Raw genomic sequence first — 24,671 nt, forward strand, 5'->3', positions numbered from 1 at the left:
GTATTTTCATCAGACTACAATTGACGTGCATGTATTGGGACATCCTAAATCTTTCTATGGCTTACTAAATAGTAGGGAAGTATGGGGATTGGAACGCAGGGACAGTTTGGACATTGATCTGTCAGCAGTGAGTTTTTCTCTTCATGCGAGTTCACTTCACATGCACCATCCTCATTGGTGTTTACAGCCGCCCATTAGCTTTTACAGACACAGCATATGATGTCATTAGCTCCACCACAGAGAGACTCCAAACACACCCAAATGATCCAATCTGAGGGGACTTTAACCACATTTTTCTGTTTAGGCCTTTGCACATCGGGCACGTTTTTTCTTCTTCTTCGGACGATTAATTAGCTCGTTAATAATAATGATCAAACTTATATAGAGTCAATACACAAATCTGTGTGCAAAGGCCTTTAAAATGCCAACATTCCAACAATTGGTCAACTGGTCCACTAGATCATATAAAACACTGGACTAACTGTATGCAAATGTGGGGGTGCATTAGTTAAGAGCGCGAGCCAGAACACTGACTCATTTTGGAAAAAGCTGCGAAACAAGCTCCAGTAAAACAACATGTGGGATGTGTTGATAGGAATGAAAGAGATCACAGGCTTCATGGAGGAGGGAAGCCTGGAAGGAGCCAATGAGCCGAAACATCTGGTTCATTAGATTCAGCACTGGACCTTCAGCTGCCTCCGCCCCAGCCTGCCACACTGAGACCCCACACCCTCCTGCCAGTCCACGGACTCACTATGTGCATCCTCACCCATCAACCCACATCCTGGATCTTTCAACAAAGCCTCTTCAACACCTCCATCAAAGTCAGTTTACACTTAGGGCTTTCACATCAACATGGTTCTGGTTCCGTTCTGGACTGGAGAACCTTGGTGCCCTCTGTGGCAGACTGCGTTCATACCAAATTTGAACCCCCCCTTTGTCATGGTCTTGTGCTATTTTGTGCTGCTTTTTAACTTCTCCTGGAAGTCGCTTTGTGCCCAAATCTTCACCAAGCATTTAGTTTCCTCAGCAGAACACTGAGCGTTTTCCAGGTTCAGGTTCAGAACCAATTTATTTTAGGTGTGTGAACACGCCGGCCGGTTCAAACATAGGTTCTCGGACTGGAACCGGCACGGAGCCTTTCCAGTGTGAAAGCCCTTAATTGAGGCCCCGTCTCCCTTCCTGTCTGTCTCCAGCAGTCAGGTGAAGAGGCCGCAGGAGACACTGCACCAGAGTCCACCGGTCTGCATAATGTCTGACCCAGGGTCCTAAAGGTCTGTGTGTAGCAGCTACATGGGATAATCTTAGAATTATGTCCAGAATTATTCAAAAATTGTAATATTCTTTTGTTAAAGAACAGTATTTAAAACAAATGTTAGTCTAAACAAGGATCTAGAATAGGGCTGCAACTATGATGATTTTCAATATTAAAGATAATAATAACTTCCAAGAGCCAAAGAGGCATCTTTAATTTTCTTTTTGACCAAAACCCCACAATATTCAGTTGGCTATCATCCTCATTTGAGAGGCTGAAACCTACAGAAGAGTATTACGGCCACTTGCACTTCGAGAATAAAGTCGGAATTTGGAGAATAAAGACAAAATACAGAGTATTAGGGCCATGTGACAAAAAAATTAAGAGGATATTTTAGAAATTTTGCATATGCAAAAAAAAATAAAAATCTAATTCACAGAATAAAGACGAAGCTGAATGGCAGTTAAGGAAACGTTTAAGGAAAACTTAACAGCGTGGAACGACTGATCCGGTGTTTTAAGTTCAGTTTTCCTTAACTTCTCTCACCTGGCCCTACTACACTGCATATCAACCTTATTCTCGAGGTGCATAATAAAAAAAAAACTTCCGCCTCTCATTTTTCTTCCCCATGGCCCAAATACTCTTCTGTAGAAACCAGAGATAGTAGTAGAAAGTAGAAGTTGTAGATCAGTTTCTTTTGACCAACTAATATGTTAGTAAGTAATCATTTCATCTCTAGCACAGAGTGACTGAGTAATGTAAAAGTGGAATGGGTCACCCTAATCCTACTGGAAGACAAAGGGTCCTCCCCTGAACGTTCAGTCAATGCCAGAACAGCTATTTAGTGGCATCCTTATTTAAATGTCATTATTTCCAAATGACCAAAATAAATTTTTCGAAAGAGCCTCTCATCAAACAGCCATGATGACTGACGAGGCTCTGAAACTCAAGTGAAGATCTACTGTGAGGTGCTAGTTGGACAGTGGATGATGCCAGAAGCAGGCCCTGAACACCAAATGACCCCACCCCCAAACACTGGACCGTCTGGGGCTAAAATGGTTCCTGGTGCAGAGTTGCAGAGTGATAACATTCTACTCCATTCACACAGAAGAAAACCCCTGTTGCACCTGTCTTGGAAACACAATGACATTGCAATTGAGTTGGAGATTGTCTCCCCATTTAAAAACCATCATTTTCATTAGTGTGGCTTAATTGTCTTTATAGAAAATGGTCTTTGAATGCACACAATAATAAACTCCCCCAAAGTATTGTAAGTGTCTGGCAGAATTGTCTCACAACGGGACATCATGTTATCCATCCTGTTTTTTCCGCCTGGCTCGCCCATTTCTCCTGTCCACCCCTACGGAGGGGATGAGTGGTCTGAAGACCCACAATACACTTTGCCAGGCAATTACGGTGCCGAATTACCGACCACCTGTGGCTAGACTACTTCTAAGCGCCATCCATTCTGTCTCGGTGCAGAGGCGACTGTTCACTCTCAAAATCACCTTTACAACCTTGACTTTTTATTCCCAGCAATGGCCCATAAAAATCAAATCACGATAAGAAAAAATAAAGTGATTGCTCTTGTTGTAAATAATATCTCAAGTGCTGTACTGCCGGGGGGTTGGCTTGCTGTTCTTGTGCCAGCTCAGTTTGTGTATCTCAATTTTATAAGAAATGTCAGTGCTAGGGCAATAGGTCAGTTTTTGTATGTTACATACATGAAAGTCACATGCTTGAAGCTGTGTGTTTAACTTTCCAAAAGATGAAATAGAATGAATTTGGTCCCTGCTTCTTTCTGCTGCCATACGTAGATATAGGGTAAAGTAACGCAACCTGATAACCTTACCCTAATCCTTTAATTTCAACACAGGTCAAACACTATGTGAATACGATGCAGGTTAACTCATCACTACAGTTTGAATGAGTCATTAGAATTGGTGTTAATTCCAGTTTTTCTCCACATACAGTATGGCATGACTTGATTACCGAAATATCAGAAATGAATACATTGAAACACCTGGCGGCAAATTAGTATGTTTTTGGCGATACAAATTACATAAGTAAGGTTAGTGAGTTACATACAGTAACATTTTAGCAAGCTGAATCTGACATGTTCAACTTGTCAATATAAAAGCTTAAGCTTTGACTAACAGCACCTAAAATCAAAGTTCACCTGGAGAGAGGTGGACAACTCATTACTTTTTTTATGAACACAAGTGTGACTACTTCACGAATACACTTTAGCCTACAAAGCAGAAAGCTTCTCTCAGTTTGAAATGTATCCTTAAATATAAATTAGTAGTTTTTTCCTGACAAAAGTTCAAGGGGCCCCCCTAGGAGAAAATAACCTGACCCCGTTTCCTCATTTAAGACTGTCACGCCATCAGTCCAGAAATGTATTAAGAAATTTCACTCTGGATCAAAAACACTTCTATCTTCATTTACATCTATTCTAATGTGAAGCTTGTAATGCATTATACGTCAAGGCAACATACCCACAGCAGGGAAATGCATATGGTAAAAAATATATATTTAAATAGACTTTTGCTGATTTTTAATTGATTTAAAATTGCGGAAGATAGGAATCGTGATTTTTCACCACCCCAAATAATTTTATTTCTCATTTTGTTTCCTTCTCAACATAGAGAATCATACAAGCAGGAGTTGGCAACATGCAATGTTTCTGAAGGGGAAAAATTGAAGTGGTTACATGAAACTTGTCAATTTGTAATTCTCCCATACAACTGTCTGATGGCAAACATTCACATGTGAATCTTTCCAATATGTAGCATCCATCTCAAATGATGTAATCAAAACATGAGAACTGGACACAGAAATACCTAAAAGGATGAGTCTAATTTAGTGGAAGTCATGGTTTGGTCTGAAGAAGGAGGCTTATCTCAGGAACCACAATGTGTGGGACATCACAGTTTTACCCCTTGCTGTGAGCCCATTATGGAAAGCCAGCTGATCAGCAATTTGCACAAATGTGGGCGAACCCCTGTTAGGCTGCCAGAGAGAGGGAATCATGAAGTGTGGCTCTGGACTTGAACCAGGGATGATGCAGTAAGTATTTTCGTTTAAACAATTGTTCGATCTTTCTGTGGAGTGGAGACCTGTTATTTATTGTATGTATTTATTTATTTGTTTCAGGACAATGCACCGTAATGAACATGTACAGCAGTACACGTAAAAATGCCAGATTGTAGCCCGGGAGCTAATTTCCTTCTGTAGTCCAATAGGCAGGTTGATGTTACAATAAAAATGACAAAGATATACAATAGAAACATTTGCTATATACAAATACGGAGAATCAGAAAGAAAGAAAAGTAAAACAGGATCATTCATTTAGAGGTGTTTGCTCTTTTGGTTAGTTCTTAGTTCTTACTTAACTGTGGTAGTCTGATATGCTAATGCTTCTTTTAAGACGTAGTAACAAGGTCAAAGGTCAAGGTCAAATTTATTTATAAAGCACATTTACAAACAGCGGGTACTGCCCCAAAGTGCTGTACAGGTTAAATTATAATAAAATAATCCACATTTAATACAAATAAGAAACCAACAGTTCCAGTAACAGTTGCTACTTTTACACTGAAGGCCATGGAAAATCTGTTTCCTTCAGATTTTCTGCCATATCACAGTATATTCTCTTTAGTGATCTTAATGACTAAACAATATCTTGCAAACATTTCTGGTGTTTCCACTCACGTTTACTATGCAAAAAATGTGCAAATAAAAAAGTTCATCAATGCAAATACAAACTTTGTTTAAAAAGGATTCTATAATGTGACATCAATTCTAAGCCAAGGCCTGACAGCTAGAAAGTGCAGCTGTGCTTATTCAAACTGAAACCTTGTTTAAATATTTTAAAAATTCAAATAGTTCCTAAACTTTTAATCAAAGCTGCAGAGAATATTGGGAGATCTTCATAGACAATAGCAGCCTGTTTCCTACAATAGCAGAAGAGGAGACTCATTAAATTCACTATAGCAAACACACAAAAAAATAGAAAGAGCCTCAATCAAAAGGGGAGACGGCAAAATGAGTTTGGGAGAACATGCTGTTTCTTTTTCCCTTCAGAGGTCCCATTCATTCATGTCATGCAGAGAGAGAGAGAGCGAGAGAGAGAGAGAGAGAGAGAGAGAGAGGCTAACCGGCTGACTGCATCCACTTGGCCCAGTAACACAGTGCAGATAAAACAGCCTGACCACAGCTGCAGCCACTAGTGACTAGACACGTTCAAATCAACAAACCATCCCTGCGTTCCAAATCACATACTCTTTCTATCTACTACACTACATACTAAAGTACATAAGAGTTTAAGGGCCACAGGAGGGGGAAAAAAATTAGATAAGGAAGTGTTTTTTATCATTATGTCGAGAAATCTCAAGAATAAAGACAATACTCCAAAATGCTATCGGAGTTACAGGGGCATTTATGTATTTTCAGCATTGACGTGCATGTATTGGGACGTTCTAAATCTTTTTCTGGCATACTAAATAGTAGGGAAGTATGGGGATTGGAACGCTCGGCATGTTACCTCTTAAGCACACAGGGATCTAGCCGAACACACTAAACTATATATTGATATGGGTTTTTGAGGATAAATGCCAACATCAAATACACTGTGTGCACAATTATTAGGAAAGTCGTATTTTTGAGGATTAATTTTATTATTGAACAACTACATTGCTCTCGGTCAATCCAAAATGTTAATGAACCTAAACCTGAATGTTTAAGAAAGTAAAAGTGAGGTTTTGTCTTTCTTATGAGAATATATATATGTGCACAATTATTGGGCAACTATTAGTGTGCAGAATTATTATGCAAAAACTAAAATTTTCCCATCTCACTTGTTTATTTTCATCTGTTAAAGTGAGAATAATAAAACAACTCAAAATTTACAAATAAAAATTTCCGAAATGTAAAAAAAAAAAAAAATCAGTGACCAATATAGCCACCCTTCTTTTCAATAACTGTCACAAGCCTTCCATTCATGGAGTCTGTCAGTTTCTTGATCTGTTGACGATCAACTTTTTGTGCAGCAGCAACCACAGCCTCCCAGCCACTGTTCCGAGAGGTGTACTGATTTCCTTCACTGTAAATATCCCGTTTAAGCAGGGCCCACAGGTTCTCAATAGGGTTTTGGTCAGGTGAGCAAGGGGGCCATGTCATTATTTTTTCATCCTTAAGGCCTTTACTGGCTAGCCATGCAGTTGAGTACTTCGATGCATGCGATGGAGCATTGTCCTGCATAAAAATCATGGTCTTCTTGAAAGATGCAGACTTTTTCCTGTACCACTGCTTGAAGAAAGTATCTTCTAGAAACTGGCAGTAGGTTTGGGAGTTGATTTTGAGGCCATCTTCAACCCGAAAAGGTCCAACTAGCTCATCTTTATTAATACCAGCCCATACCAGTATCCCACCTCCACCTTGCTGGCGTCTGAGTCTAAGTGGAGCTCTGTGTCTGTTACTGATCCAGCCACGGGCCCGTCCATCTGGGCCATCAAGAGTCACTCTCATCTCGTCTCATCAGTCCATAAAACCTTTGAAAAATCTGTCTTCAGATATTTCTTGGCCCAGTCTTGACGTTTCAACTTGTGTTTTGTTCAGTGGTGGTCGGGTTTCAGCCTTCCTTACCTTGGCCATGTCTCTAAGCACTGAACACCTTGTACTTCTGAGCACTCCAGGTAGGTTGCAGTTCTGGAATATGGCAGAACTGGAGGATAATGGATTCCTGGTAGCTTCACGTTTGATTCTTCTCAAATCTTTGGCAGTTAATTTGCGTCTTTTTTTCTCAATACGTTTCTTGCGACCTTGTTGGCTATTTGCAACAAAACGTTTGATGGTCCTGTGGTCACGCCCCAATATCTTAGCAATTTCAAGAGTGCTGCATCCCTCTGAAAGACTTTTTACAATTTGACTTTTCAGAGTCTGTTAAATCTCTTTTTTTGGCCATTTTGCCTGAGAAAGAGAAGCTGCCTAATAATTATGCACACCTTGATATAGAGTGTTGATCTCCTTAGGCCACACCCTCACTCATTACACAAATACACATCACCTAGTATGCTTAAATCCAATAAGCACTTAGGTTTATACAGCTTGAAGTTGGGAAATATGCATAAAAATTATGATATGGCCAAAATCCTCACTTGCCTAATAATTGTGCACACAGTGCACCTTAACATCTAAATAGATAATACTTTGGCGGAAGAAAGATGTGGTCAAATATGACTAAAGCTATTCTTACATGGCGTGTACCAGTGGTCTAGAGCAGTGGTTCCCAAAGTGTGGGTCGCAAACCCCCAGGGGGTCACAAGACTCAGATGGGGAGTCGCAAGATGCTTTCCAATAAATAAAAATATTGCAAATGTAACCCATTATTGGACCAATACATAAATATGATTTGAAATTAAAATAGAACCATGCACATAAATAATGTCCTGCTGCTGTTTATACCATAGATAGTATATAAAATGGATGTTGCATCCAGGCTGACCTCAGTTATTCCAACTGCATCCAATCGTCCTGGCCTATGCACTTCGCCTCATTTCCTCTTACCGAAAAATGGCATTGACGTCGGGGGGGAGGGAGATACGCCCATCTAGCTGACATATACCTCCGAGGCGAATTGAGGGCTAGCAGGCGGCTAGCTGTCACTCAAGAGGGCGTGCCTCTTATTCGTACATTTTAACCTCCAATAGTTTACTAGCACTAGCATAGTCCAAAATTCACCTCCATCAGTGTTGTCATGGAGATATGACCTAAACATACAGACTAGAATGTTTTTTTGGACCAGGCCGTAAATAGGTTTAATAATGCTGTGAAAACGGCCTATTTAACAAGGGAGTCAATGAGAAATTGCTCTGTTTTGGTACCACCTCTTAGAGGCCACTCGGTGAACTGAATCTTTTGTCACTTCCGCATTTCATGCTGGTAGAACTCGCTGTTGTTGGGGCTTGGTTTATACACAGAGAATTCTGGTTATGTTTTTTTCTTAAATTACTCTTTGGCTGTTGTTCTTTTGTGTCATATAATAATGCCCGTGTTTACATAGGCACGATAATGCATGTGCATGGCAGTGCGGAACATGATATGCCACCTAGGGTCAGTGGGGTCTCTAGTCTCTGGCACTGTATTTTGTGGGCCGCGGGCTAAAAGGTTTGGGAAACGTTGGTATAGAGTGAGTCTAGAAATAAGTACTGATCCCTTATCAACCATAAAGGATGTTGGCTCCCACAGATACATACTTTTGCTTTAAGAAAGTACTCCTGACTCGTTACCTGTATAAAAGAAACCTGTATTTACTTGTATAAGAGACACCTGAGTACACAGGTTTGACACAGGAGTGGCTCTCCTTTTGTCAAAAGACTTTATGCCCTTATCCCATATGGTGAAAGAGCGTGTGAAGGGGAGACATCTGTTGGTCAAAGCACAATGAGTGTTTTAATATTGTATTTATAAATGTGTATGGCCCTGATAGTTTTTTTAAGTAGTATTTAAATGAACTCAGTTTTGTTTTAAGTCAGTGTGTGCCAGAGGATTATTTATTTTTGGGAGGGGTTTTCGATTGCACAGTTGAAGATAATTATCAACGCACCTTCTCAGGGCGCACTCACACTAGGCCATCTGTTCCGTGCCCGAGTACGTTTTGACATGAAATACTGTATTTTACTCTTGAAACACAACATAGCAAGACTGCAACGTGCAATGTGTGTAAAGCTATCATTCCGAGAGGTGGAAGGTTCCAGTGCATCATTCAACACGACCAATGACCAACCATTCTCTGTTGTGGAAAATGTTGGATTTCGCAGCCTGTTGGAGCACCTTGAGTATGGTTTGCCATCTAGGAGATACATTTCAGAGACTGTGCTAACCGAGCTGTACAACCAAGTGGCTGCGCAGCTAGTCAAGCAGCTGACGGATGTGCAGTCAATGACTTTCACGAAAAACATTTGGACCTCGGGAGTGAGTCCATTGTTGTGTATAAGTCTAACTGTGCACTGGTTAAAGTCAGACACAGAGAGCGGTGCTGCAGCCATTATTAAGGAGATGCTGGATGACTGGAAGATCCCATTGCCAAAAGTACACACATTTTTGCAAGACAACGCTAGCAACATGACAAAGGCAATGGAAGAGTCGGGAGTCTCTAGCTTGGGTTGTTTCGCTCACACGTTGCTGCTCGTTGTGCACGAGGGGCTTCTCTCACAGCGCAGCATAAAGGATGCTTTGGCTAGTGGAAGGCAGATTGTGGGACATTTTCAACACTCCCAACTAGCACTGTCTCGCCTAGAAGACATTCAGCTTGAGCTACACATGCCCTCACTGCGGCTACAACAAGACGTCCAGACAAGGTGGAACAGCTCATTCTGTATGATCAAGAGCTTTTTACAGCCAAGGCGAGCCCTTTGCGCCTATGCTGCTGGCCACAACATGCCCTCAACGCTGTCGGTCAACGAGTGGACACTGCTGGAAAAAAAACGCTAACAGTGCTGGAACTATTCGAAGAGCTAACCTGGAACGTCAGCTCCAAAACATCATCTGCTACTGATTGTAATCCCAGCCATATCCGTCTTAAAACGCATGCTTACCAGGGAGGACAGTGCTGACAGTGGCATAAAAAACAAGTATATAAGACAATGACGGGCATAATTTTTTACAGTGTCCCCTCGTTGACGAACACGACCATACAACAGTGTAGTGGCGCTGTGGGGAGAGAAAGAAAACTAAACCGGGGGTTAAGTCAAATATTGATCCCTTCCTGGGAAAGGCTGGGTGAATGAGGCTTTACTATTTTGAACTTAAAGTCCTTGGTTTTTTTGTATGTATAACCTTCAGTTGGCACTCCCAATTTCATTGTATAGGTGACTGTACAATGACAATACAGACTATCTTATCTTACTCCGATCACTGTGTTGTCACTTGACTCAGCTAGTAGGCTACTTCTATTAACTGACGCGGTTTGAGGTTTGCACTGTGCACAGCTTGTGCTGCTGGTGAGGAAAATACATGATTTGCAGTTTGCATAATTCATATTCATAGGCTATTCATTTTTTGAGCATCCAGGATCATCATTCAAGTGTAGGCTTTGTCATGCAAGAGAAGATAAAAGCAAATCTGTTATCAACAAATGCAGGGCTTATATAAGAGGACTTTTAAAAGACTTTGAAGAGACTGACACCCTCTCACATATAAAGACAATTAACTCACACCTGAAGACAATTAGTCATTAGTTTGAAAAGACAGGGGGTCTCATATTGCAAGACTACAACTAGATTCCTTTTGAGATTAATATTAACCTGCTGCAGGGGATTAAAAGTGATTTCAGTCAAATAAAAAATGTTTAAGCAGGTCAAATTAACTGGGTGTTAAGTAAATATAAACAACTATATGCCCTTATCATGTAGGCTAACTGTCATGCATGATCACATTAAAAACTGCAAACACGATTGTGATTATTTAATACAAAATTAAAAGTTAATTCAACATTCCGAGCGGGGGACATCCTGTAGTTATTTGACCAGCTTTATTTGCTGATCTTGTCCCCCAATAACTAACTCTTAACCCTAAATTTGACGGTTATGTGTTAAGGTTGCACAGTTGTCAGCTTGGTTCTCCAGCCAAGGAGAGAGTGTGACAGTGTTCACGTCATTTCGCTTGAGCCAACCCCTCAAGACTAACGATAATATCAAACCTGTTTGATAATGTCTGAACGTCAAGACAGGAAGAAGACTGGCTGAAATTGAGTCAGAGGACCACCTTACACCAAACGACTGAGATTATGGGCACGCGCCACAATTTGTGAAAAGTTGTGTAGTGGCCCAGCATAAGTAAAATGAAAGAAAACCACCTTAAAAATGTCCGGTAGCCTGTCAGTGGCCAAAGAATGTATGATAGCGGCACATTGAATTTTCTCAATTTTTTACTTAAACGTTAGTAAAGATGAAGGCAGCAAGGTATCCTTTCCTTTTTAGGAACTGCTAAAACGTGATATTGTACAATGATGTGAACTTATTTTCGTGTTTTTAAAGTTGCCAGAATGCGAGAAAGAATTGGATCGATTGCATCCTTTTCCTACTCGAACGCCCCACAATGCATTGCGTCTTTTCAAACGACAAGGAAGGCTTTTTTTTATTATTCTTTATTTATATTTCTGCCATTCCTGCACAACACAGGACTGGATGTAAAAATCTAGTTCAATATCTAACCTGTGGAGGGCGGTAATACGCTAAACAGCGTCTAAAAGGCCGCAATCTTATAAGAAGAAGAAGAAATTCTTTATTGCTTGTCTATACTTCAGTGTGAACATTTCGACGAACCTCGCATACACAATCGATTGTTAAGTAGACAGTATGGAGTATACATGTTGATTAAGTAGGAGGGAGGACCTAAGTATGGCTTTTGGAACACAGCCTGTGTCTTTAAAGATCACCTTTTTCTAGGGGAGGACCGCCAGAACCCCCGGTGTTCGAAAATAAACATTGCACACCCAGTTTTTTAAATGAATGAAGAAAACTAGACACTAATGTCGAATTTATTTCTCTAAATAGCCCCCACCCCGAAAAAAGTGAGCTCCCTGGTAGCCATCGTATAGTTCGCAGTAGGGATGGGCATTTTAAGACATTTCATTGATCGATCGGGAAAATTAATGATCAATTATCGATTAATCGTTATCTTTTTACATATTAAAAAATGCCAAAGGAACATCCAAAATACAGCGTTTTTACCATAGACTGTATACAAGAGGTTTTTACCCAATTACATCTTTATTCCAAGATCTTCCAGGCAAACAACAATCTATTAAGACAAGGCAACTTTTAAAAATAAAATAAAAATAAAATAATAATAAAATGCGGCGCTGGTTAGAGCCCGAGGCTATGAACCAACGAGCCAACGCTACGATACCTTTTAAAGTTTAAACACATTATGCGCCTCCTAAGATGCTGCCAAAGACTGCATAAGGGCACGGCACGTTTCTCTGAGTGGTAAAGGACCTAACGTTACTTAGTCTAATCATCATCTAAAATGTGCAAATTAGTTCCCTGATGAAGGCGAAGTAGGAAAGCATAGACGCTAAAGTTAGCCGCTAATGCTAGCGGCGCTAACGTGACACGTTAAACAGGGTCGGATGTAGGCTTCAATGTACAAGTGGTACATCATTCGGTTTTGCGCTTATACAAGGTTTCACAACGCTTAATGAACTTAGTTATTTTCGGTTCTAAAGCTGTCCGATGCCAAACTTCCCCTTGACTTCTTCTTGTTTATCAAGGCAGCTCGCAGGCTGCTACCTGATCCTGTTCTGTTGTCTCCTACTACTAGTTAAGTATCTCCCCCTGCTGGTAGGATATATAATTGCTGCCCATACAGTCTATGGTGCTGCCACATAGTGACATTCATTGCTGTGCTGCGGGACTCACACTGCGCAACACAACGGCTATATGATCGATAACAATTTCACGTGATCGACAATATTCTTATCGATCAATTATCGATCATCAATCAATTATGCCCATCCCTAGTTCGCAACCTTAAGATGTTTTGTGAATACGTCCCTTTTCAAATCATTTATTTCCTCATACTAACTATACCTTCACATATGTCCACATCAAAGTGGACAGGCAAAGCCATACTTTTAGAGACACAGTTGTTTAAAAGATCCAAGGGCTGCATTGTTCATTACAATAGAGAACTAAGACGTTGATATAAAAGCATGAAAAGAGGGAGAGAGAGAGAAAGATGTCTGAGAGGAAGTTCCTGGAGAGGGCAGATTTTGGTCACTCTGAGGAAATGCTTTAAAACGCTGCTGAACAATGGATTTCCTTCCTGCCTGTCTGTGAGGGGGAAAACTGATAATAGCAAAAACCTCCACTCCAACTGCCCCTGATCGCTGAAGACAATTCTCTTAACCCAAAAATAGCTCAGCATTGTGTTAACATCATGTCATTATAGTATTTTTTTGGACAACACAATAAAGTGGTGTGTCCCGTGTTCTCTCACAATATCAAATGCCTCTGGGTTTCAGATCTGATTCTGCAGCCATGCTTTTCTTTTGTGAATATTTAAAAAGCATTATCAATTATTTAAAGGGAAGAGTATTCACAGCTTGGCAGTGACACATGTTCACTGTATCCAGTATATCTGTCTCTAAGCTGAGGTGCAAGTTCAATGTGTGTCTGCTTGACATGGTGTGTGTTTCAAGTATTATTATATGCCGCCCTTACTCAATGTAATACAATAGCAGATGTACTGTTGTTCTTAATCACTACGTACAGTGACACTAGCCACGTGGAGAGGGAGGTGGACATCTCAGGGGAAAATACAGGATGGGGGAGGGGCTAATCACTGGCCATCAGATAGCAGCCTCGTTTGAGTAGGAGCCGTCTGGCTCAGACCTGCGCAATTATGACGCGCGTCTTGCTGAGCGCACAGCAAAAATGCAGCAAGACGCGCGTCATAATTGCGCAGGTCTTAGCCAGACGGCTCCTACTCAAACGCGGCTAGCAACTTGTCAAGAGGGAGTGAGGAAATGCAATCATTAGCTTTTACACAGAGATTGCGGCATGTTGACGGAACAACAGTCCAGCAATATGCCGTCCTTGCTTGCTCCTGTGTTATTTACACAGAACCAAGCAACGTCGGCCTGCTGGCGCATCAGTAGCCCATTTTACACAGCGTTCCGGAATGAAAGAGGTGCTTGTAAGCAGCGTCAGGTGTGACGTAAACATTTAGCGCCGCGCCGGTCAGCTGCCAGTTGATCTCGCTACGCGCTGAGTCCAACATATCTGGGACTGTTAACCAAACTGACAAAATCACTCCGCTCACTGCTTCACCTGTGAGCGATTCTCTTTGTGATGGCAGCGCTCTGCCATTCAGACATACACAGCCTACACATACACATACACAGTGTGTGAAGTCACGTTACTGTAAACAGAAATAAAGTGTGGATATAAGCTCAGACGTAAGGATAATAATAGCGGCGGCGATCCGGTCGCAGACTAGCTTAGGATAGCAATAGCTTTCCCACTTCATTGTACAACTTTCCCCGGGCAGAAATACACTCATAAACTCTGGAAAATGAAGCGTGGGGGTTTGGATTGAGCAGCGGACCTTATGACCAGCTAGATTATACGTCGTTCCTTTTATTTGGTGATTTTTACGGGACATCAGGCCGACATGGTTCATGTTAAACACACGTCTTTCAACTGCTACCATGGTTGCATGTTTAGAACGTAGCTATGGAACGTCAAACGCCCCCCTGTTCCGCAACAACAAGCTGGCCGCATTTATACAGAGGCGGACTACCCCCCCCCCCCCCCCCCCGAGGTAGTAAAATTCCGGGAACAATCTCTCGCACCTTTCTTCCCTTGTTCTGCAACGGTCGCATTTATACAGCAGGGCAGAGGGCCGAATTTACGGCATATTCCCGGCTTTCACTGGCTGTGTGAAAGGGGCTACTGTTTGGAAGAGCCAGATTGCATTAATACAGGAGGAATTGTTTTTTTTAAAGTTTTTATCACTCATAATTTACAGTTTCTATATTTACTAGGGCTGTCAAACGATTAAAAATTTTAATCAGATTAATCACAGGATTCTGTGGATTAATCACGATCAATTTTACCACTCAAAATATGCCCGAAAAATTTGAATTTCCTCTGTATATTGTTGTATGAACGGAAAGATAAAGGACAGAAGGTGGATATGTACATTTAAAAATGTTATTTTTATTAGGCCTGATTGAAAATCCAAATGATGGTTTTAATACTGAACATAAATTTAAATCAAACTAAAATATATACCAACCACACCATAATCCAATTGGTCTGTCTCTTTACTATGTATTTGGGCAAATATAGGCTAATGGCATTTATTTGGTGAATCTATAGGTTGTGCATTCTTGAATACAACTTGATTACAGTCCGCGGTGTGTGTGTGTGTGTGTGTGTGTGTGTGTGTGTGTTTGTACGCGCGAACACGTCCTAGGGGACTGTTCATTTGTGCCAGGAAGCTGAAGTTATGTTGATGTCTACTCACACACACCTCTGAAAACTGCAGACGTTTGTGTCCTCGCGGGCTCTGAACAGAGCGGACAATGTTTCTCCTCCTGTTGCTCCCGACATCAACTGTCACCCGCGGCAGTTGATTTTATATACTATCTATGCCCCTGACACAGACGTGACCGTTAGCAGATTAAAACACGGCAAGGGCTAACGTGCTGCTATGTTTGGCTGCGCGCAGCTACTGATCCTGGGTCAGCCACAACGTTCGAGTGACTGTAGTACAGAGCCGGTGGGATGCACGGGGCGGATCATTCTGCACATGCGTTAATTGCGATAAAAAAATTAATGCGTTAATTCCAGAAATTAATCACCCTGCGTTAACTCGTTCATTTTGACAGCCCTAATATTTACATTTAATCTAAAGTTTATGTACAAGTTAACATATATCTAATATTATATTGATAGGCATTTAACATGTCATGTGCAGTCTTTAGCCTGAATGACAGCTGCATTAGGGACAGGAGCATATTGTTTTTCTACCGGGTTCTCGTTGTAATATATTGTGACTTTCTCAGGGGCACATTTACACTGTGAAAACGCAACCGTTTTCCCTTTTATGGTTTCAAAAGTTAACACATTCAGACGCAATTTATTTGAAAACATCACTCGTGCACATGCTTTCGGGTGAAAACGGGCCGAAATCGCTGTAGTACGCATGCCAAGCCAATAGTCGGTGGTGATAGTAGATAGTTCTTCCGGTACGATTTGATGCATAACCGTACTGTTACGTAAAATAAATGCCACTAACGTTCATGAAGCGGTTGGTGTAAGCTTATGGTTACAAGTATTTTAAATGACAAGGTTTCTGTCCTCTTATTTCACCGCGATAAACTCGTGAAAACAGAAGACATGCTGCAAGTGACTAGAGTGCTGCAGAGCTGTGAAGTACGCCTAACCTTCCTGTTAGGCGTACTTCAAAAATAAAAGTCAACTCACGTTTGTCCAGTGAAATGCTATCAATGTGAAGCCAGTGAAATGCTTTTAATGTGAAGCCGTAGCCTTAATGCTCCTTTTGTTTGAACAGTAACTTAACTGCTGGGCGCTTTTTAATTTAGAAAGCCATATCCCTGGCATAACAGGTGGTGACACAAGTTTATTATGCTCGAAAAACCGGCAAAGCACAAATCTTTCCCCAGCCAAAGTGGCTGGTGGTCTCAATAACTTACTAATCACTTAGACTAAATTGGCGAGTGTTATATTTGAGCCCTGCACGAAACTCTCCGCTGATCACAGTGATGGTGCCGCAGAGACACCATGCATGTCTTCTGACTGTATAACTCGTGTGTGGGTATTTTGACAGCAAATGTAATAGACTACGCATGTGTGAAGTGGAGCCGTGACGTCAGCATTACCAGCGATTTTGCCAGTTTACAAGATTCCAAAACAGTTGCGGTCTCAAAAGATTCCTCCCTGGGAGGTGGTATCAAAAGTTTGCGGTTTCAAGCCTGCGTTTGCAATTATCATGTGAATGATAGGCTGCATCCGCAAAAGTATGTTAGCGGATGCACCGTTTCGGTTTTTAGTATAAACAGGGTCTCGGTAAACTTTTTGAACCGGATTGATCTTAAGTGACTTAAAACTTCCAGATGTGGATGGAAAGGCTCAAACATCAAGTCTTTACAGTCAACAGCTCTGTGTCACACTGATCTAGTATGTTAAATCACCCCAACCCCCTCGACACCCAGCACCAAACAAAACCCTATCTGACACCCTCCCCCACACAATTCACAGACAGACGTCGACAGCTTTATTTACCAAACACGGTTAAGTAAGTTTTGTTTTTTTCAATCCAACTCACACACTCACTGAATGCTTCAACTCTTCTAGTGGCAAATGACCAAGTAAGAGTAAAAACTCAACTGAAAAAAGTGATAGTAAAAAAAAGAGTCAGCGTTTTCTTGATCTATTTTGACTTCAAATGGACGCTATTAAATAAACTTTGCTTTTTGTGAGTATTTAGACATATGTGCATCACTGTCATCTGTTCCCATTAACCCAGAGGTCAAGCTTCGGACTGTGACTGTACTACTGTACTACTGTATGCACAAACTGCACCTGTGGAATGTGTCCATTATGTTGACAAAAAAATTCAAGGTGCTACGAGGAACTTTTAAATATTTCTGAAACAGTCTCATTTTTCCTCTGATGATCCATAAGTTACATTGGTGCCTTTGTCATGGGTAAGCTCACCCAGGAACGACAGCTGGCTTTTGTCCAAAGGGGGTGCAAGAATTAACACAAACTGAAAGTTCCTCGGAGCACCTTTAAGTACAAAGGAGCCATGCACATCCACTGTCTGCTTGATAATTCAGGTTATCTCAACATCATTTACGGTAAGTGTCCATAGATTCAATAGTCTGCTGTTTGGGCAGCACTGTATTTGAGTTTTATAGATCAGGTTTTATTTGCCCGAGACGTTGAAGAATCAAACACTTCATAAGTCAATTATTATTTCTCCTGTTGAGAATAGTTCTTTAAAGACTAGGTAATGAGCTGAGTGGTTTTACAATAGATGCCAATTTGCCTTGTTAACTCCCTGCATTGCTCTACTGCAGCGCCCAAAGCTATCAATATTCTGAGAAGGATTGGTGATGGGGCGGGAAAAATGCTTTCTCATCTAGAGCCACACCTTTACTGTCTGAGCAGTGATGAAATGAGATGACCTTGGTAAAACAAAATTATACTTTGTCACTGGGAATTCTAGACAGAAAGAAGAGGTTGTAGTTCGACTATGTGCCAAGATGGACGATTTAAGATCATTTATTTTTTTAGAATGGTGGCTCACGTTTCTTTTTTCTCATGTTGCATTGATGAAGGGAGCCCGAGACTTAAGCATTGCATTGCCGGTAACTACTCCTGTAATTGTTATGCATTTGACAAATGTATTTAATTTAACCTTTATTTATACTGGATATATCATTGAGGGGTGACCCTCATTTGCAATGATGTCGAGAAACAAAAAACAAACTTACATACACAATATACAATGCAAATACATCAAATACACAATAAGCTGGTAAAGAGAAACATTTTAGACAGAGGTGTAGAGTGGCTGAAAATAAAACTAAATTGGTAAAAGTACAATATGGCCTAAATAAAACAGTTACAGTTAGAGTTTGGTAGATTTAAGGTGGTATGTTAAAATTGGTTAAAGGATATCATGGTATTTATTTTAAATTGTTGCTGTAAGCTGTTCCAGGAGTCAGGGGCACTGCAGCTAAAAGCGTCTTTCCCAGCTCAGACCGGGCTTGTGGGACATAAAGCATAAGCATGTCAGTGGGGCGGGTCTGATAAAGCCCAAAATGCTCTGTATGTTAGTAACATAACTGCTGCGCGCTGATCTATAGATAGTGTTTTTTAATCTAGAAAGCAGTGTACCAGACATTACTGGTGGTGACATGAGTTTATTTTGCTAGAAAAGTCGGCAGAGCACACATCTTTCCCCAGCCAAAAGTGGCGGGTGGTCTCAGTAACTTACTAATCGCTTAGACTAAATTTACCCGCATTTGGCGAGTGTTTTATTCATGCCCTGCGCGAGACTCTCTGCTGATCACAGTGATGGTGCAGCAGAGACACCGTGCATGTTGTCTTCTAAACTTCTAAATAGCCTTTAGCTATCTGGACAGTAAATGTAACAGACCTACGCATGTGTGGAGTGGAGCTGTGATGTCATCGTTATCACAGGGAACAGCTTTGCTATTCACATGGTGACGATGGAGCTGCATTTTGAAGAGGTTCCTCTCTGGAACCTGGTATCAAAAGTTTATGTTTTCAAGACTGCATTTGCTGTTATCATGTAAATAATAGACCACAAACCTTAAAAATACAGTCGCGTTTTCGTTACCATACAAACACCCCCTCGGTGTCACACCTAATATGACATCCTGCTACCAGTTTATGCAGCTTGGTTTCACTGACTGGAAGAGAGACTGAGGCTGCAATCAGGTTGCATGGGCATAATCACACATAGAAATAACATCAAAAGGGTTGAATCTTTAAGAAGGTGTAGCTATGTTTATTCCAAAACTGAGCTTTCCTTCTTTGCTGTAAAAAAAAGTGCATCTATAGATAGACTTGGCTTGGATTTTAAGTAAGCCTAAATTACCTTAGAATTATCTGTATATATCATAGATCAGTATAATATACACACACGGATGGAATAATAACATCCAGGTAGCCTACAACATGTCCTTGCAACATACAACAGATTTAGTAGAGCTAGTATTTGCAATCTTTCCAATAGGTTTAATTTACGTTTAAACTACACAAGCAACCATTTAGCTTTAAGAGTTCACCCAAAGTCTGGTATTTAGCTCGTTTCCCAGTGGGACCTCATCAGAGCTCAGTTGCTATGGCACTCAATCAGTGTGGTTACATAACGCTGGAGCGTTGCCAAGCCCCGGATAGGTTGGTCCCATGTAGGATATCTAGAGAGGAACAAACTTCCAACTAACCAAATCCCATTCATGCTTCAGACAATTTAAAGTTTGTCATACAAATCAGTAGAAGCTACTAAAACGAATGAGCGTTTACGTGTGAAGAACTTTGCATCTTTTTAATTTGTATAGAAATAGCGCACACAGCTCACTATCGCCCTCCACAGTGGATGTTGATCAATCATAACGGAGACTCCGAAAACTTGACACATTGTGAAAATAAACGCTGCTTGGTGAATTGGGTGTGCGCCGAATTGTACAGTTTGACTATGTACAAATGATGTTGCATATGTATTGGGAATAACAGTGAGTTTGTGGTGTCTGACAAGCGAGCAACAATACAATTATAGAAATTCCAATGGGATTACGCTTGGCTGTCATCACAGAAGGCTACGGCATGTACCTATGAGTAGCATACCATACGTGGTTTAGTGGTTAACTGATCCTATCAATCGAGACACCCAAAACATATTTTAAGCTACTTATTAAATACATTTGCGGTGACAGGGATTGGCGCATAGGCCTATCCCTGGCCGGACGGAGGCAGTGCGTTTGGGCGTTGAACACTGCGTTACCTGAGGACATGGTGCAGACTTTTTTTTTTTTTTTTTTTGCTGCAATGACTCACAACTCCAGTGGGACGGGCCATGTGAGCGAACTCTGCACCGTTATGGAGGAGCGGAGTGAGCCGGAGGCGAGATGTTCTCCAACCAACTGTACATTAGGCGCTACACAATGACACACTCAACTCCGCCTTGCAGTTTGAGCACAGACCAGTCATACACTTTGAATCTCTGCCCGGATCTTTGGGCAGGCCAGGAGGCGAGGTCCCGCACACTGCGGCTGCCCTTGAAAAGCCCAAAGCATTGCTCCAGAGATGACACAGCCTCCCCGCACTGCGATAGAGGTGTCAATAAGATGGTTTTAAATCAATTGCATCCTCTGTTAACTGCCTTTAGTTTGACCCCAAATCTAAAAGAAAATCGAGGGCGCACGTGAATGCGACCCACAGTCGACCACACCGAAGCACAAACTGCGCACATGCACGCGCATTAATTGCAATCAGAGATGACCGATGCTGCTCAAAACTGCGAAAAAAACACTGTTTGGAGACAACAAAAATAACTGAATTACCTGCTATTATCTTCTCGGTCGCTGTTTCTTTCTCGGTCATTATATCCCGCAGTTTCGCCTCCTCCAGAGCCGTCTCTCCGATACAGCTACTACACCAAGCAATCTTCCTGCTTTACTGTGAATACCGGGCCAAAGGAGAAAAGAACAATCGTCCGCCAAAACAGCCTCCACGCTGTATTATTCAGTTTCCCTTTTGCTTGTTTCTCTTCTATGGAAAAAGGGCGTTCAAACACACATGGAGAAGTCGGGGTCCCGCAGGCTTTGGAAGTAAAGGGGGGGTCAGTGTTTGCGAGCAGAGAGGATGTTGTACCCCAGAGTGTCCGCCCCTCCCAATCACATTCAAGGCTGTCCGGCCCAGGAATGCTGCTGCTGCGGCGGCGGCTCTGCTCACTACTGGCCGGTAGGGAGGCTGTGCTCTCTTCCAGAGCCTATTTGAAAAGACAAACTTATGAATAAATGGACGGATGAGTAGCTTATGATCATAGGACTATTTGGCAAAACTGGAAAAATAAGAAGAAACGTTCAATAGTCACGATCAAATAGTGTCTTTCTGTATAGTATTCAGTGATTCTGAGGATTCCTTGTAGTCAAAATCACTTTTTAATTCTTCCTCACGATCCGCTGCAGGCTGTCCGTACTGTGTCTGGGCTGAAGGGCATAATGCAAGCTATGTAAGCTGTAACTGTATCATTGTCGGAAAACATGTCCCTTATAATTGTCTGCTTATATCGACCACCGTCAGCAAGTAGTTATTTTTATGATGAATTTAAATCACTTTATCTAACCTTGAACACACTGGGAAGGAATTTGTGATCCTTGGTGATTTCAATATTAACTGGTCTAGCAAACCAGACAGGAGGAAACTTAAGGATATCACTGGTAAACATAATCTGTCCCAAATGGTTAATGGGCCGACTCGAATTACACAGTGTTCTAATACACAGATTGACTTGATATTCTGCAATCGACCAGAGAGGATCACTGTATCATATAACTTCATTACTGGTATTTCAGACCATAATCTAGTGTTGGTATGTCGGAAACTGACAAAGAAAAGGTTTATTTACAAACATGAAAGTAAAAAGATTTCATACAAAATACCTAGGAAGGATATGCACTTGTTCGAGGGACAGTTAAAACTATTAGATTGGTGTGATTTTAAAAATGATGACATTTCTTTAAATGACAAGTGCACACTCTTCTCTAGCATTATTAGTGGTGTGAAGGATACATTCGTTAAGAAATGTATACATGGGCATAAAAAAGCTAATCTACCTTGGTTAAATGATGAGTTATGGAGCCTAATGAGGAAAAGGGATCATGCACTTAAAACTGCCCTAAAAAGTAAATTGAATAGTGATTATAGGATATTTAAAGGGCTGAGGAATAAAGTAACAAGCATGCTCCGGAAATCTAAAGCAAACTATTTCATTGGCCTTATTAACCAGGCAAGAGGTAATGGCCAACAGATATGGAAACACCTTAATACAATGGCCAGAAAAAACAGCCAAAAGGAAACCATGCACTTGAGCTAAATATTAATGGAAGTATCTCAAGTGATGATAGAGAAATTGCACTGGCTTTTAACACCTTCTTTAAGGAGTCAGTTGAGCAATTAGCAAAAACTTTTGGTCATCGGAATGTACTCATCTCCACACTTAAATGAACATCCAGTTTTTAATCTTCAAGAGGTAAATGAAGAAGAGATATATAAAATTTTAACTAATCTTAAAGGGTCTAAGGCCCAAGATATTTATGGTTTTGATTCCTCCTCGTTTAAGAATAATGCAAATGCGCTTTGCGAACCCATTACGCATCTTGTAAACATGTCCATCAAACAGTGCCTGTTTCCTGATGCTTGGACAAAAGCAGTGATAATTCCGATTTTCAAAGCCGGGGAGACAACTGACGTGGCAAACTACAGGCCTATAAGTATTCTCCCTATTATTTCTAAGGTAGCTGAGAGGGTTGTCACACAACAACTCACCAAACATCTTAATTTGTGCCATGCTCCCCTGCATGCAATGCAATTTGGATTCAGGGCAAATCACTCCACAGATACTGCTCTTTGCTACTTTGTGGAAGAATTGAAATCCAATTTAGATAAGGGTGGAGTAGTTGGAGCAATTTTCCTGGATTTGAAAAAAGCTTTTGACACTGTAAACCATAATGTTTTAGTTTCTAAACTGTCTTCACATAACATCTCTACTGACACAATTAAATGGTTTTCATCATATCTATCAGGTAGGAAGAATTGCACCAGAATTAATGATATACTGTCCACTGAAAATACATGCTCAATAGGGGTTCCCCAGGGTTCCATTTTGGGCCCTCTATTGTTCAGTATGTATATAAATGATCTTCCCTTAGTTTGTCCTGATGTAAACATTCAAATGTATGCTGATGACACAGTGATATACGCATATGCAAAAACAAAACAACACGCAGCATACAAACTCAATGCAGCATTGAGTAAGATAGCGGACTGGTTGGATAATTCTTGTTTGACACTTAATACGTCAAAAACAGTTTGCATGTATTTCACTATACGCAAAAAGACCACTCAAGAGCCAGACATATTTGTTAAGGGAGAAAGGCTCAAGGTAGTAGAGGATTTTAAATACTTAGGGGTCATTGTTGACTCCCATTTAAGTTTTAAAAAACATATTAAAAAGGTCAATGGTCGAGTTAAAATGAACCTCGTACATTTTAAGATAATAAGGAATCAGTTGACCACAGAGGCAGCGAAACTTTACTTCCACTCAATGATTTTAACTCACATCTCATATTGCTTGACCACCTGGTCCCAAGCAAATACAACTGCCCTGTCACTGATTCGCAAATCCTATAAAAAGGCTCTTAAAATTCTGGACAAAAAATCTAATTTATACCACCACTGTCCCATCATACAGAAGTATGGTTTATTTAGTCTGGACAATTTTATTTCTTTTTCAAACTGCTGTTTATTTTTTAAAATTGTAAATGATCTTGCTCCCCCCCCTCTTAAGAAATTTGTGAGTCTGAGTAGAGCAGAAAACAACACAAGAGCATCATCTAGAGGGGACTCATTAAGTGTGTTTAGAAGGACCACTTTTGGTCAAAGTGCCTTTTCTGTAAAAACAACAGGGCTATGGAACAGTATTCCTGTAGGTATTAGGCAAAGCAACACACTCAGTAGTTTTAAATCAGGTCTCAAGAAATGGCTAAAAACAGGGCAGCGATGTGAACATTTTTAGTCATTTATCTCATGTTTGGTGTTTTATGTTTACTTTATTATACATCTTGTTTTGGTGTACTCTTTTAACTAGATATGCCTTCTTGGTCATGCAATATTGTGAGCCTATATTTGCACATTGGGCACCTTTTAATTGTATTATCAAATTCTTGTATTATTATTCATTTTAATCCTTTTTGTTTTTAGCTTAACACCAATTCCTGTCCAGGGACTACAGACGAAAATTAGCCATGTGGCTATAATCTGGCTCAATTGTATATTGTGCATTGTCCCTGCTAAATAAACAATAAATGAAATGAAATGAAATGGTGGGCCCCTATAGCCTACCCGTTTTTCATACACGTTTACAATGCCTAGGCTGTGTATAAACACCCGATTTCTTCTGAGTGCACACACAGTATGGACAGTATCTGATTTTGTTTTGTTGCATACATTTTCTAGTGCACGCTTAGCTCTTAGGGCGCAATCACACTAGACTGCACTCTTAACAAGGATGTGTCAAAATTAACACAACCTGTGTTAATTTTCTACTCATCAATGAATTGAAT

General features: G+C 40.8%; 1 protein-coding gene across 5 annotated transcripts in view; it reads right to left on the bottom strand.

Moving 5' to 3' along the window:
- hspa12a (heat shock protein 12A) overlaps positions 1 to 21,113 on the bottom strand; it is a 52,305-nt gene extending 31,192 nt beyond the window's left edge. For all 5 annotated transcript variants that reach the window (XM_080037165.1, XM_080037164.1, XM_080037166.1 and 2 more), the window contains exon 1: positions 20,889 to 21,113. In XM_080037165.1, coding sequence (XP_079893291.1) covers positions 20,889 to 20,928 — 40 coding nt within the window. In that variant the 5' untranslated portion in view covers positions 20,929 to 21,113. The remainder of the gene's footprint in view (positions 1 to 20,888) is intronic.
- Positions 21,114 to 24,671: the final 3,558 nt, after the last annotated feature.

This window comes from Ammodytes marinus (assembly GCF_949987685.1).
Source record: "Ammodytes marinus genome assembly, chromosome: 11".
Lineage (NCBI taxonomy): Eukaryota > Metazoa > Chordata > Actinopteri > Uranoscopiformes > Ammodytidae > Ammodytes > Ammodytes marinus.